The 14,359-nt window shown below is 50.6% G+C and overlaps 1 protein-coding gene across 2 annotated transcripts in view; it reads right to left on the reverse strand.

The window, feature by feature from the left end:
• The window catches only part of gas2l1 (growth arrest-specific 2 like 1), a 58,256-nt gene that overhangs the window by 8,013 nt on the left and 35,884 nt on the right, over positions 1–14,359 (reverse strand). For both annotated transcript variants that reach the window (XM_014161224.3, XM_014161223.3), the window contains 2 exons: positions 12,023–12,119; positions 797–1,103 (listed from right to left, as the gene is read on the reverse strand). In XM_014161224.3, coding sequence (XP_014016699.2) covers positions 797–1,103; positions 12,023–12,119 — 404 coding nt within the window. The remainder of the gene's footprint in view (positions 1–796; positions 1,104–12,022; positions 12,120–14,359) is intronic.

A 14,359-nucleotide genomic window follows, 5' to 3' on the forward strand; every position in this document is an offset into this window, starting at 1 on the left:
TGAGCCATCACTCACTCCGGATACTGAGCCACTCATTGGCCGGGAGCCAAAGTAAACGAGCCCACAGCCCTTAACTGTGTTGAACAATGGCGTCTCCACACACTGATGTATGAGGGAGGTATGTGAGACCAACTCAACGGGACCTTATGTGGAGAGCTAAGGGAATGCATTCTCTTTACTATCCAGAAAATAGTTTTATAGCCGATGAAATCCAGTACTCTGACTGTCATGCCACTTCAGTGAGAGACATCAGCAGAAAAAAGGAGAGGCATGTTTTTCCTCTAGTATAGTCGACATGTAGACTAATTCAATCCATCAGCTCCGGGCCTTGGAGAGAGAACAGAAACATCACCAACAGCAACACTGTTGGATGTTGAATCCCATCAGAATTCAGACAGTCATTAGTGTAATTAACAGAACCACAGGAGAGGAAGGAGGAGAGGGGGAAGAGGGGGGAGGGGGAGGGAAGGAGGACAGGGGAAGAGGGGGAGTGAGGCGACAGCAGCAACCAAGGTGTGTGCCCAGTCTAGCCACCAGGAGGCAGAGTGGAACGGCCTGGATGGCAGGACAGTGTCAGCGCAATGTTTCATTGGAATGTCACCTGAGATTAGGAAAGTCTCTCTGCCTTGTATAATCTGTTCCTTCACAGTTTTTTGCGCTGTGCTGTGCTGTGCTGTGCTTGTGCTGTGCTGTGCTATGCGTATGTATATATGTGGTGAAAAGTGGATCAGTGCTGGTGATGCAGACAAAGACGAAGTGTCATTAGCACAACACACACACACAGTCACTCACTCACCTGACAGGGTTGAAGTGGCGGGGTTCTGAGCGTTCCCGCGGTGGTCGTGGTAACAGGGGGGTGCGTCCTGCGTTTGAGTCGAGCTCTGTGGGGAGGGAGGGGTGGTGGGAGCGGCCAGGCCTGGTGGAGGAGGAGGGGGTACATGATGAAGGCTCCAGGCCCTGGGTGCGTCTGTCAGGGGGCTTATATGGGGCAATGCCCTCGTTACGCCAGTGTGGGCCTGGGCTGGTGGAGCGGGAGGAGTGGGCACTGGAGGACTTGCTGTGGGCACCCTGCCCGCTGGCTTTGGCCTGGTGGTACCGGTGAGCTGCAGGGAACAAGCACAGGAAACCACAATATTAGTAGAGGCATAGGTTATATACCATGGAGAACCAGAACAACTGTGCAGATGACTCTGGCATCAGACAGACAACAGTCAGTATAGAAATAGAATAGATCCAGGGTGGATCCAAGGATCAACATAGCAGAGCACACATTGCAACAGCCCCTCATAACTGGTGGCAGTCACAGCGCATATGCATGTCTTATGACTGCAGGAGATGAAGCAACTGATGCAATCAGATGAATGATTTAAGGCATGATCTTGACTTTGGTGTAGGGTAGGCCTACAGCTCATAAAAACCTGGAGACCTGTAAAAACCCTTTCATACGAGTTCATGGGTTAGAAATGCAACACCAAGCATTAATTCAGTTGTCCAGACACAAGGCCACTGACATCATTGGTCTGACAGCAGTGTGGACTCATGGAGAAGGAAGAGCTCTTCTACCCACAGCACAGAGTAACACCAGCCCCAGGCCTGGCTATCACACACGAGGGTAAACATTAACTGATATGAATGGTTATAGCCGCCGTCATGTTTATGACAGCGTGATGAGGGCTTTATGAGTGAAGTGTAGTGTTGTCTGAAAGGACCATTGACATGATATTGAATGAGGTAGCACTATGGTTGTACTGTGGTAGCACTATGGTAACACTATGATAGCATTATGGTATGACTATGATAACACTGTGATAGCACTGTGGTTGCATTGTGTAAGCACTGTGGTAGCACTATGGTAACACTATTATAGCATTATGGTAGTAATATGATAACACTGTGGTAGCACTGTGATAGCATTGTGAAAGCACATTTATTTTTTAGATTTTTTTGAAATTCACCTTTATTTAACCAGGTAGGCTAGTTGAGAACAAGTTCTCATTTAGAACTGTGACCTGGCCAAGATAAAGCAAAGCATTGCGAAAAACAACAACATAGAGTTACACATGGATTAAACAAAACATATGGTCAATAACACAATAGAAAAAAAGTCTATATGCAGTGTGTGTAAATGAGGTAAAATAAGGAAGGTAAGGCAATACATAGGCCATAGTGGTGAAATAATTACAATTTAGCAATTAAACATTGGAGTGATAGATGTGCAGAAGATGAATGTGCAAGTAGAGATACTGGGGAGCAAAGGAGCAAACAATATATATAAATAACAACAGTATGGGGATGAGGTAGTTGGATTGGCTATTTACAGATGGGCAATATACAGGTGCAGTGATCTGTGAGTTGCTCTGACAGCTGGTGCTTAAAGTTAGTGAGAGAGATATGAGTCTCCAGCTTCTGTGATTTTTGCAATTCGTTCCAGTCATTGGCAGCGGAGAACTGGAAGGAAAGGCAGCCAAAGGAGGAATTGGCTTTGAGGGTGACCAGTGAAATATACCTGCTGGAGCACGTGCTACGGGTGGGTGCTGCTATGGTGACCAGTGAGCTGAGATAAGGCAGTGCTTTATCTAGCAAAAAATTGCACTGTGGTAGCACTATGGTCACAAGACGCTACGGTCACAAGACGCAGGCCTCCTAATTGTCCCTAGAATTTCTAAGCAAACAGCTGGAGGCAGGGCTTTCTCCTATAGAGCTCCATTTTTATGGAATGGTCTGCCTACCCATGTGAGAGACGCAGACTCGGTCTCAACCTTTAAGTCTTTATTGAAGACTCATATTTTCAGTAGGTCCTATGATTGAGTGTAGTCTGGCCCAGGAGTGTGAAGGTGAACGGAAAGGTACTGGAGCAACAAACCGCCCTTGCTGTCTCTGCCTAGCCGGTTCCCCTCTCTCCACTGGGATTCTCTGCCTCTAACCCTATTACAGGGGCTGAGTCACTGGCTTACTGGTGCTCTTCCATGCCGTCCCTAGGAGGGGTGCGTTACTTGAGTGGGTTGAGTCACTGACGTGGTCTTCCTGTCTTGGTTGGCGCCCCCCCTTGGGTTGTGTCGTGGCAGAGATCTTTGTGGGCTATACTCGGCCTTGTCTCAAGATGGTAAGTTGGTGGTTGAAGATATCCCTCTAGTGGTGTGGGGGCTGTGCTTTGGCAAAGTGGGTGGGGTTATATCCTGCCTGTTTGGCCCTGTCCGGGGGTATCATCGGATGGGGCCACAGTGTCTCCTGACCCCTCCTGTCTCAGCCTCCAGTATTTATGCTGCAGTAGTTTATGTGTCGGGGGGCTAGTTTCTCCTAGCCACCGTGCTTCTACACCTGCATTGCTTGCTGTTTGGGGGTTTAGGCTGGGTTTCTGTACATCACTTTGATATATCAGCTGATGTAAGAAGGGCTATATAAATACATTTGATTTGATTTATAGATGACCTGGAGCCAGTGGGTTTGGCGACGAATATGAAGCGAGGGCCAGCCAACGAGAGCATACAGGTCGCAGTGGTGGGTAGTATATGGGGCTTTGGTGACAAACCGATGCCACTGTGATAGACTGCATCCAATTTGTGTGTTGGAGGCTATTTTGTAAATTACATCGCCGAAGTCAAGGATCGGTAGGATCGTCAGTTTTACGAGGGTATGTTTGGCAGCATGAGTGAAGGATGCTTTGTTGTGAAATAGGAAGCCGATTCTAGATTTAATTTTGGATTGGAGATGCTGTCACAACTTCCACCAAAGTCGGTTCCTCTCCTTGTTCGGTCGGCGTTCGGCGTCACCGGTCTTCTAGCCATCGTCGATCCACTTTTAATTTTCCATTTGTTCTGTCTTGTTTTCCTACACACCTGGTTCTCATTTCCCTCCTTAAGTGTTGTGTATTTAACCCTCTGTTCCCCCCATGTCTTTGTGTGGAATTGTTTGTTTGTAAGTGCTTGTGCACATGTTTACTGGTGCACGTCGGGTTTATTACCCCTGTCGGTAATTTCTTTATGCCGTTGGTTTTGAAATTAAACTGCTCCGGCTATTACCTAGTTCTGCTCTCCTGCGTCTGACTTCACTGCCACCAGTTACGCACCCCTTTCAGAATTCCACACCTACACCATGGAGTCAGCAGGAGCAGGTACCCCGGTTATAGGAGTCGAGGAGCGCGTCAGAGCTCCTGGAAGACGGCGTTCAGTATGACCTCAGGGCATTATGAGTACCTCGCCATGCCGTACGGGTTGATGAATGCTCCATCAGTCTTCCAAGCCTTTGTAGACGAGATTTTCAGGGACCTGCACGGGCAGGGTGTAGTGGTGTATATTGATGACATTCTGATATACTCTGCTACACACGCCGAGCATGTGTCCCTGGTGCGCAGGGTGCTTGGTCGACTGTTGGAGATTGACCTGGACGTCAAGGCTGAGAAATGCCTGTTCTTCCAACAGTCCGTCTCCTTCCTAGGGTACCGCATTTCCACCTCAGGGGTGGAGATGGAAAGTGACTGCATTTCAGCCATGCGTAATTGGCAGACTCCCACCACGGTAAAGGAGGTGCAGCAGTTTCTAGGGTTTGCTAATTACTACCGGAGGTTTATCCGGGGTTTTGGTCAGGTAGCGGCTCCCATTACCTCACTGCTGAAGGGGGGACCGGTACGTTTGCAGTGGTCGGCTGAGGTGGACAGGGCTTTTGGTCACCTGAGGGCTCTGTTTACCTCGGCTCCCGTGCTGATCCCTCTTTGGCGTTCATAGTGGAGGTGGACGCGTCCGAGGCTGGGATGGGAGCCGTGCTCTCTCAGCGCTCGGGTACGCCACCGAAGCTCCGCCCCTGTGCCTTCTTCTCGAGGAAGCTCAGCCCGGCGGAGCGAAACTATGACGTGGGGGACCGGGAGCTGTTGGCTGTCGTCAAGGCTCTGAAGGCGTGGAGACATTGGCTTGAGGGGGTTAAACACCCTTTTCCTATCTGGACTGACCACCACACCCTGGAGTACATCCGGGCAGCGAGGAGACTGAACCCTCGCCAGGCAAAGTGGGCCATGTTTTTCACCTGATTTGTTTTCACACCTTCTTACAGACCAGGTTCCCAGAACATGAAGGCAGACACACTGTCCCGGCTGTATGACACAGAGGAACGGCCCATGGATCTAACCCCCATACTCCTGGCCTCCTGCCTGGTGGAGCCGGTAGTGTGGGAGCTGGGCGCGGACATTGAGCAGGCGTTACGTGCAGAGCCCGCTCCCCTCCAGTGTCCCGCTGGGCGTCTGTACGTTCCGTCTGCTGTCCGTGATCGGCTGATCTATTGGGCCCACATGTCACCTTCCTCTGGTCATCCAGGCATCGGTCGGACGGTGCGCTGTCTGAGTGGGAAGTACTGGTGGCCCACTTTGGCCAAGGACGTGAGGGTTTATGTTTCCTCTTGCTCGGTGTGCGCTCAGTGTAAGGCTCCTAGGCACCTGCCCAGAGGTAAGCTACACCCCTTACCACAACGGCCATGGTCGCACCTGTCGATCGATTTCCTGACCGATCTCCCCTCATCACAGGGAAACACCACGATCCTGGTTGTTGTGGATCGTTTCTCTAAGTCCTGCCGTCTCCTTCCTCTGCCCGGTCTCCCTACGGTCCTATGGGGTGCCTGAGGATATAGTGTCTGATCGGGGTCCCCAGTTCACTTCAAGGGTCTGGAGGGCGTTCATGGAACGTCTGGGGGTCTCGATCAGCCTCACCTTGGGTTTTCACCCCGAGAGTAACGGGCAGGTGGAGAGAGTTAGCCAGGATGTGGGTAGGTTTCTGAGGTCTTATTTCCAGGACCGGCCGGGGGAGTGGGCGGCGTTTGTGCCCTAGACAGAGATGGCCCACAACTCGCTCCGCCACTCCTCCACTAACCTCTCCCCCTTCCAGTGCGTACTGGGGTATCAGCCGGTTCTGGCTCCTTGGCATCAGAGTCGGACCAAGGCTCCTGCGGTGGACGACTGGTTCCGGCGCGCGGAGGAGACATGGGACGCGGCTCATGTTCACCTTCAGCGCCCCGTGCTGCGCCAGAAAGCCAGCGCAGACCATCACCACAGTGAGGCCCCGGTGTTCGCACCGGTAGACCGGGTCTGGCTCTCGACCCGAAACCTGCTCCTCCGCCTGCCCTGCCGGAAGCTGGGTCTGCGGTTTGTGGGGCCATTTAAACCTGAGGAGACTGAACGAGGTGAGTTACAGGTTACAGCTTCCCCCCGATTAACGTATTAACCCCCCGTTCCATGTGTCTCTCCTCAGGCCGGTGGTGGCTGGCCCGCTCCAGGAGTCTGAGGTGCGGGAGGTTCCTCCGCCCCCTCTGGACATCGAGGGGGCCCCGGCGTACTCCGTTCAATCCATACTGGATTCAAGGTGTCGGGCGAGGGGCCTTCAGTACCTTGTGGACTGGGACAGGTACGGTCCGGAGGAGAGATGCTGGGTTCCGGTGGAGGACGTGTTGGACCCTTCAATGCTGCGGGAGTTCCACCGTCTCCGTCCAGGTCGCCCTGCACCTCACCCTCTGGGTCGTCCTCGAGGCCGTTGTCGGCGCGCTGCTGGAGCCGCACATCAAGGGGGGGGGGGGGTACTGATGGAGCCTGCGCCTTCTAATTGTCCTACAGGTCTTAAGTACGTTCCGCTTGGTGTCCGTGATCAATTGATTCGATGGGCTCATATGCTACCCTCGTCGGGTCATCCTGGGGTGGCGAGGACAGTGCAAGGCCTTAGGGGGAGGTACTGGTGGCCCACCTTAGCTAAGGATGTGATGTTTTATGTCTCTTCCTGTTCGGTATGCGCCCAGAGCAAGGCTCCTAGGCACCTTTCTAGAGGGAAGTTACAACCCCTCCCCGTTCCACAAAGGCCGTGGTCTCACCTGTCGGTGGACTTACTTACCGATCTTCCCCCGTCTCAGGGGAATACCACGGTTCTGGTAGTTGTGGATCGGTTTTCTAAGTCCTGCCGTCTCCTCCCGTTGCCCGGTCTCCCTACGGCCCTACAGACTGCGGAGGCTCTATTCACCCATGTCTTCCGGCATTACGGGGTGCCGGAGGACATCGTTTCTGATCGGGGTCCCCAGTTCACGTCCCGTGTATGGAGGGCGTTTATGGAGCGTCTGGGGGTCTCGGTCAGCTTGACCTCCGGTTATCACCCCGAGAGCAATGGGCAGGTGGAGAGAGTGAACCAGGAGGTGGGTAGGTTTCTGCGGTCGTACTGCCAGGACCGGCCAGGTGAGTGGTCGAGGTACTTACCATGGGCTGAGTTGGCGCAAAACTCACTCCGCCACTCATCCACTAATATGTCACCTTTCCAGTGTGTGTTAGGCTAACAGCCGGTCCTGGCTCCATGGCATCAAAGTCAGACCGAGGCTTCTGCGGTGGAGGATTGGGTGCAGCGCTCCAAGGATACCTGGAGGGCTGTCGAGGAATCCCTGAAACAAGCAGGAGGACGACAGAAGAGGAGCGCTGACCGCCACCGCAGTGAGGCCCCCATATTCGCACCAGGAGACAGGGTCTGGCTCTCGACCCGAAACCTGCCCCTCCGCTTGCTCTGCCGGAAGCTGGGTCCACTGCGTGTAGGGCCCTTTAAAGTCCTGAGGAGAATAAACGAGGTGTGTTATAGATTACAACTCCCTTCTTATTATCTTGTTAACCCCTCATTTCATGTGTCTCTCCTCAGGCCGGTGGTAGCTGGTCCCCTACAAGACGGTGAGGTGCCGGAGGTCCCTCCGCCCCCTCTAGACATCAAGGGGTCCCTGGCGTATACAGTACGCACCATTCTGGACTCAAGACGCCGGGTAGGGGGCCTGCAGTACCTTGTGGACTGGGTTGGGGTACGGTCCGGAGGAGAGGTGCTGGGTGCCAGTGGGGGACATACTGGATCCATCACTGTTAGAGGATTTCCATCGCCTCCATCCGGATCGCCCTGCGCCTCGTCCTCCGGGTCGACTCCGAGGCCGGTGTCGGCGTGCGGCTTGGGGGTGGGGGGGGGGGTACTGTCACGACTACTGCCGAGGGTGGTTCCTCTCCCTGTTCGGGTGGCGCTCGGCGGTCGTCGTCACCGGCCTACTAGCTGCCATCGATCACCTTTTCGTTTTTCTGTTAGTTATGTCTTTATTAGTTGCACCTGTGTTCTATTAGGTAATTAGTGGTGTTATTTAAGCCCGCCTCTCCACCTGTTCTGTGTACGGGCTTGTTACGTGTTTTCACTGTGTTTGTGTAGTGGATCGTGTTATTGGACTTTGGGTTTTGTTTCGCCCTTTTGTGTTTGGGCATATATTCTCTTTTGTGGTACTTATTAAATATATTGTACCAAACATTTTTCTGCCTCCTGCGCCTGACTCCACACCCACGACGTCCAAGCGTTACAGTCTGACTTCACTGCCACCAGTTACGCACCCCTTTCAGATGCTTAATGTGAGTCTGGAAGGAGAGTTTACAGTTTAACCAGACACCTAGGTATTTGTAGATGTCCACATATTCTAAGTCAGAACAAACCAGAATAGTGATGCTGGACGGGCGGGCAGGTGCTGGTAGCAATCAGGTGAAGAGTATGCATTTAGTTTTACTTGCATTTAAGAGCAGTTGGAGGTCACGGAAGGAGAGTTGTATGGCATTGAAGCTCGTCTGGATGTTAGTTAACACAGTGTCCAAAGGGCCAGAAGTATACAGAATGGCATCGTCTGCGTAGAGGTGGATCAGAGAATCACCAGCAGCAAGTGTGACATAATTGATGTATACAGAGAAAAGAGTCGGCCGGGAATTGAACCCTGTGGCACCCCCATAGAGACTGCCGGAGGTCCGGACAACAGGCCCTCCGATTTGACACACTGAACTCTATCTGAGAAGTAGTTGGTGAACGAGGCGAGGCAGTCATTTCAGAAACCAAGGCTGTTGAGTCTGCCGATAAGAATGTGGTGATTGACAGAGTCGAAAGCCTTGGCCAGGTCTATTAATACAGCTGCACAGTATTGTCTCTTATCGATGGAGGTTATGATATCGTTTAGGACCTTGAGCGTGGCTGAGGTGCACCTATGACCAGCTCGGAAACCAGATTGCATAGCGAAGAAGGTACGGTGGGATTCGAAATGGTCGGTGATCTGTTTGTTAACTTGGCTTTCGAAGACCTTAGAAAGGCAGGGTAGGATAGATATAGGTCTGTAGCAGTTTGGGTCTAGAGTGTCTCCCCCTTTGAAGAGGGGGATGACCGCTGCAGCTTTCCAATCTTTGGGGATCTCAGACGATACAAAAGAGAGGTTGAACAGGCTAGTAATAGGGGTTGCAACAATTTCGGCTGATAATTTTAGAAAGAGAGGGTCCAGAGTGTCTAGTCTTGCTGATTTGTAGGGGTCCAGATTTTGCAGCTCTTTCAGAACATCAGCTATCTGGATTTGGGTGAAGGAGAAATGGGGGAGGCTTGGGCAAGTTGCTGTGGGGGGTGCAGGGCTGTTGACCAGGGTAGGGGGGGCCAGGTGGAAAGCATGGCCAGCCGTAGAAAAATGCTTATTGAAATTCTTGATTATCGTAGATTTATCGGTGGTGACAGTGTTTCCTAGCCTCTGTGCAGTGGGCAGCTGGGAGGAGGTGCTCTTATTCTCCATAGACTTTACAGTGTCCCAGAACTTTTTGGAGTTTGTGCTGCAGGATGCAAATTTCTGTTTGAAAAAGCTAGCCTTTGCTTTCCTGACTGCCTGTGTATATTGGTTCCTAACTTCCCTGAAAAATTGCATATCGCGGGGGGCTATTCGATTCTAATGCAGTAGGCCACATTATATTTTTGTGCTGGTCAAGGGCAGTCAGGTCTGGAGTTAACCAAGGGCTATATCTGTTCCTGGTTCTACATTTTTTGAATGGGGCATGCTTATTTAAGATGGTGAGGAAGGCACTTTTAAAGAATAACCAGGCATCTTCTACTGACGGAATGCGGTCAATATCCTTCCAGGATACCCGGGCCAGGCCGATTAGAAAGGCCTGCTCGCTGAAGTGTTTTAGGGAGCGTTTGACAGTGATGAGGGGTGGTTGTTTGACCGCAGACCCATTACGGACGCAAGCAATGAGGCAGTGATTGCTGAGATCCTGGTTGAAGACAGCAGAGGTATATTTGGAGGGCAGGTTGGTTAGGATGATATCTATGAGGGTGCCTGTGTTTACGGATTTGGGGTTGTACCTGTGGTAGCGCTAGTTTGGTTACAAGCTTTGGTTACTAGCTAGCAACCTTTTGAGTTTGGATCCCGTGATGCGGTTGGCATCAGTTGCTGGGACCGCTGCTATCTGTCCAGGGTTCCTGCCGACCAAGGGTCTGGTGAGCTGCTTGGCGTAGCAGCTAGCCTAGCTGCCACTGTTAGCTGCCTATCAAGCTAGCAGGGTTTCTTTTAGGGCTTGAACGCAGCCCATGACACAGTTAGCCCTTGTGGCTGGGATCGCGGATTGTCCCAGGGTTGTGTCTGTCTAGATCCCTGCTGTTTTTTTCTGTTTCCATCTTCCCTGCAACCTGCCCTGTTTGGAACTGCAAGGAGTAACAGCGTAGCCTACATTGCTACCATGACAAAGACCAAGGCCGGTGGGAGTACCATTGAGGATAATGGTGTCTCTCTATCACAGGGGAAGGATCTTTTAAACAAACAAAAATAGTTCTACAAGCAGCTGTTACAACAACAAGAAAATTGTGTCCAAATACTGGTGGAGTCAACTAATAAAAGAATGGACAACCTGACCAGAGAGGTCCAGGACCTGAAGAACAATTTGCAGTTCTCCCAGGGTCAGCTCGATAAGTTTAAACAGGAAAATGGCAAGATGACAGCAATCTAAGTCATTGAGAGAGGACATCCGTTCTGTATATGAATCCATGATAACAATTACGGAGAAATCAGATTATCTCAAGGGACAAACAAGGCAGAACAAAATTGTTCGGAATTGCAGAATCTCCGCATGAGACCTGGACGGAGTCTGAGGACAAAGTGAGGGAAATTATTTCGGAGCAACTGAAGATGGACCACAGGAAGATTGATGTGGAGCATGCCCACAGGACTGGAAAAAACACCACTGGCCCAGTTGACAGGCCCAGGCCGATAGTGGTCAAGTTCCTGAGGTTCAAGGACAAGGTAGCTGTTCTGGAAAGAGCCAAGAACTTGAGAGGAACATACATCTTCTTCAATGAGGACTATCCAGAAGCTGTACACCAAGTGCTGCAAAGAAAGGCCTAGTTAAGCTGCAGCTGGCCCAGAACAGAGTGGCACGTCTTGCTCTTCATTGTAATCAGAGAGCTAATATAAATACTATGCATGCCAGTCTCTCTTGGCTAAGGGTAAAGGAGAGACTGACTGCATCACTTATTTTTATAAGATACATTAATGTGTTCCAAATTGTTTGTACACTCAACTTACAGCACTGACACACATACTTACCCCACCAAACATGCCACCAGAGGTCTTTTCACAGTCACCAAATCCAGAACAGATTCAAGAATCCGTACAGTATTATATCAAGCCATTAGTGTATGGAACTCCCTTCCATCTCATATTGCTCAAATGAACAGCAAACCTGGTTTCAAAAACAGCTAATGGGGATCCTAATAAAATACCAATACCACTATGGTAGCAATGTGGTAACACTATGCTAGCACTGTTGTAACACTATGGTAGCACTATGGTAGCACTGTTGTAACACAATGTAACACTATGGTAAGACTATGGTAAGACTATGGTAACACTATGGAAACACTGTGGAAACACTGTGGAAACACTATGGTAAGACTGTGGTAGCACTGTGGTAACACTATGGTAACACTATGGTAACACTGTGGTAAGACTATGGTAGCACTGTGGTAACCTGTGGTAAGACTATGGTAACTTTGTGGTAACACTATGGTACCACAGTGTGAGCTGTACAACTCCTGACCTGAGTTGTATCAGATAAGCGGTTCAAATGGATACAATTGTAAAACAATTGTGAACCCTGCAGACTGACCAGAATTAGATACAATGCAGTACAATATAATACAATACAACTCAGTGACTATAAAGGGTCAAGGGCTGATTGTTTTTGTAGAGGTGACCTCACCGAAGGCGGCACAGCGGCAGGGGTCATGCTTGTCCAGATAGTGTTCTAATGTGTCCCATCCCCCGCCCACACGCACCATCACATGAGTACGAAGGACCTGAGGGGAGAGAGAGAGAAAGAGAAAGGAGACAAGGTTACAACCCTGACAAACATGGCATCAATTCACAAATTCACTCTCATAATAAAGACTAGAGGGAGACTAAATACTATGACGCTTAGCACACACGTACAAAGCCAAACCCTGCGTACACACACACAACCGCTCGCGCACACACACTGTTTAAAAAAACTAAAGTGATGTTTAAGCCCAGTGACATGGTGCGATACCACACAGACTGCAGATCAAGTCAATAGATATGTAAATCCAACAAGTGGGGCAGAATGCTGAGTGCTTGGCCTGGAGTCCCTCCCCCTTCCCCCAAAATTACGTAACACTCCCATCAGATGCACCCCTGCCAGTGCCCATGCCTCCGCCTCCTCCCACATGACCCCCCAGCTGCCACCATTATGAGCACTGTTCATCGCCATGCCAACACACAATTAAAAAGAGAGGGGAGAAGAATAAAGACGCACACTGCTATGAAAGACACTCCTTTTCTCTCCCTCTCAGCTGGCGTAACCATGCTTTTAGGGGGGGGGGTGTGAATTAGCATTGTAACAACTCATCCTGCCCCTCCTCTCTTCTACAATTTCAGCTAGAAAAGAGGAGAGGGGGTTGAGCGAGAGAAGAGAGGAGAGGGGGTTTTTCATTGAGGCAAACAGACCCAGAGTATGAAGCCCAGACAGAGTCTCTTTCTCTCTGTCTCTCTCTTTCCCCTGCAGGCAGATGCATTCCTCACAGCAGGGAGAGAGAGGCTGTATATTTAGCTTGATGTGAAAGTCCTGTGGATGCAGCCTTGCCAGCCTGCCTCCTCTCTGGGTTGTGTAGTCACTGCTGCCAGCCACATGTTTCATTCAGGGGCTGGGCCGTGTCTCTGTGGCCAGGCCAGGCAGGGTGAGCTGGATATTGCGGGGAGCCATACTGCACTAAATCACGTGGCCATGCAAGGCCTCCCACACTGACTCAGGACAGGACACAGCCCACAGTGATCTGGTCCCAACACTGCTCCTGATCTACCACCTGTCCTTCACTGCTCTTCAACATGCCCACCACACCGCCAACACAACACACTGCCTGTCTGCAAAACAGCTGTCCTCTGCCTTCCTTCTTTTCTAGCTCTAGTCCTTTACTGCTGCCACTCTACTCCTGAAACTTTTGGTCTTGTTCCCAGCAGAGAGGCTATGTGTTGGTAAACTGTTGGCCTATTGTCTATTGTCTGGTCCACTAGTGGTGTCCCACTATGCCTGACCCAACCTCTGCATTATATGGATTAGTTGATTCCCTGGAACCAGTGATGCTCCAGCCCTCTGCCTCAGCAGCCACTCCATCAGTGATGGGGTATCCCACACGCCACAACTCCATAGAGCCAACCCCTGTTTCTGTGTCAACGGCGAACAGAGACTCCTTGTAATCACGATGGAAGTGGAATAAACCAATTCCCCAAGCACCCTTCTCTTGAACATGGACGACCTCCCTGGGGGAGTCCGCCCCAGTCACTCTCCTCCATTAATTTATCCCCCTTTTTCCCCTCACTTCCTCCCTCTCTCCTACCCCTCATCTTCTTGCCTGCACTCTTAGTCAGGCTTTGGCAGCTGAATGGGGCCTGTTGGCTTTGATGGTGGCAGCCAGCAGGCTAGCTTCCTCCCTGCAGATAAATATGGAAGCGTGTTGGCTGGGCTGCACTAGTGGCTGCTGGGGGATATGTATAATCACATCACTGTCCTCCTCAGTGAGTGTAGGAGAATGCGGAGACAGTGCGGGGGGGGGGGGGGGGGTTTAATCTGACAGAGAAATGGATCCTACATACAATCTCCAGACAGGCTTTACACTAAGATGTGTGACACGCTTCAACTACTACACTTGAGTTTAACACTTTACCTGCTTCAAAAGCCACTACACTTTAGTTTTAACACTTTATTTGCTTCCAACAAAGCCATGGCACTAAAGTTAACACTTTTACGTTATCTGCTTCCAAAACAGCCACTACACTATAACATACTGCACAAGTAAGACCCTACTAAAACTGGCACTCCACTACATACCATACAGCCAAACACACAGTCAGTCATCCAATCATTAAGAAACTTTTAACAGAAACATCTCACTGAGGTGTCAAAGCATACCACAGATCCGAACATACACACTGTGCTTTTAACGGACCTACATGACTAGCCATTTAAACTCAGGGAAAGTTTGAGCTGCTCAAAAGAAGAGTGGAAATTTTGAGAGCATTGGGA

Source organism: Salmo salar, chromosome 20 (genome assembly GCF_965601325.2).
Source record: "Salmo salar chromosome 20, fSalSal1, whole genome shotgun sequence".
In the NCBI taxonomy this organism is placed as follows: Eukaryota; Metazoa; Chordata; class Actinopteri; order Salmoniformes; family Salmonidae; genus Salmo; species Salmo salar.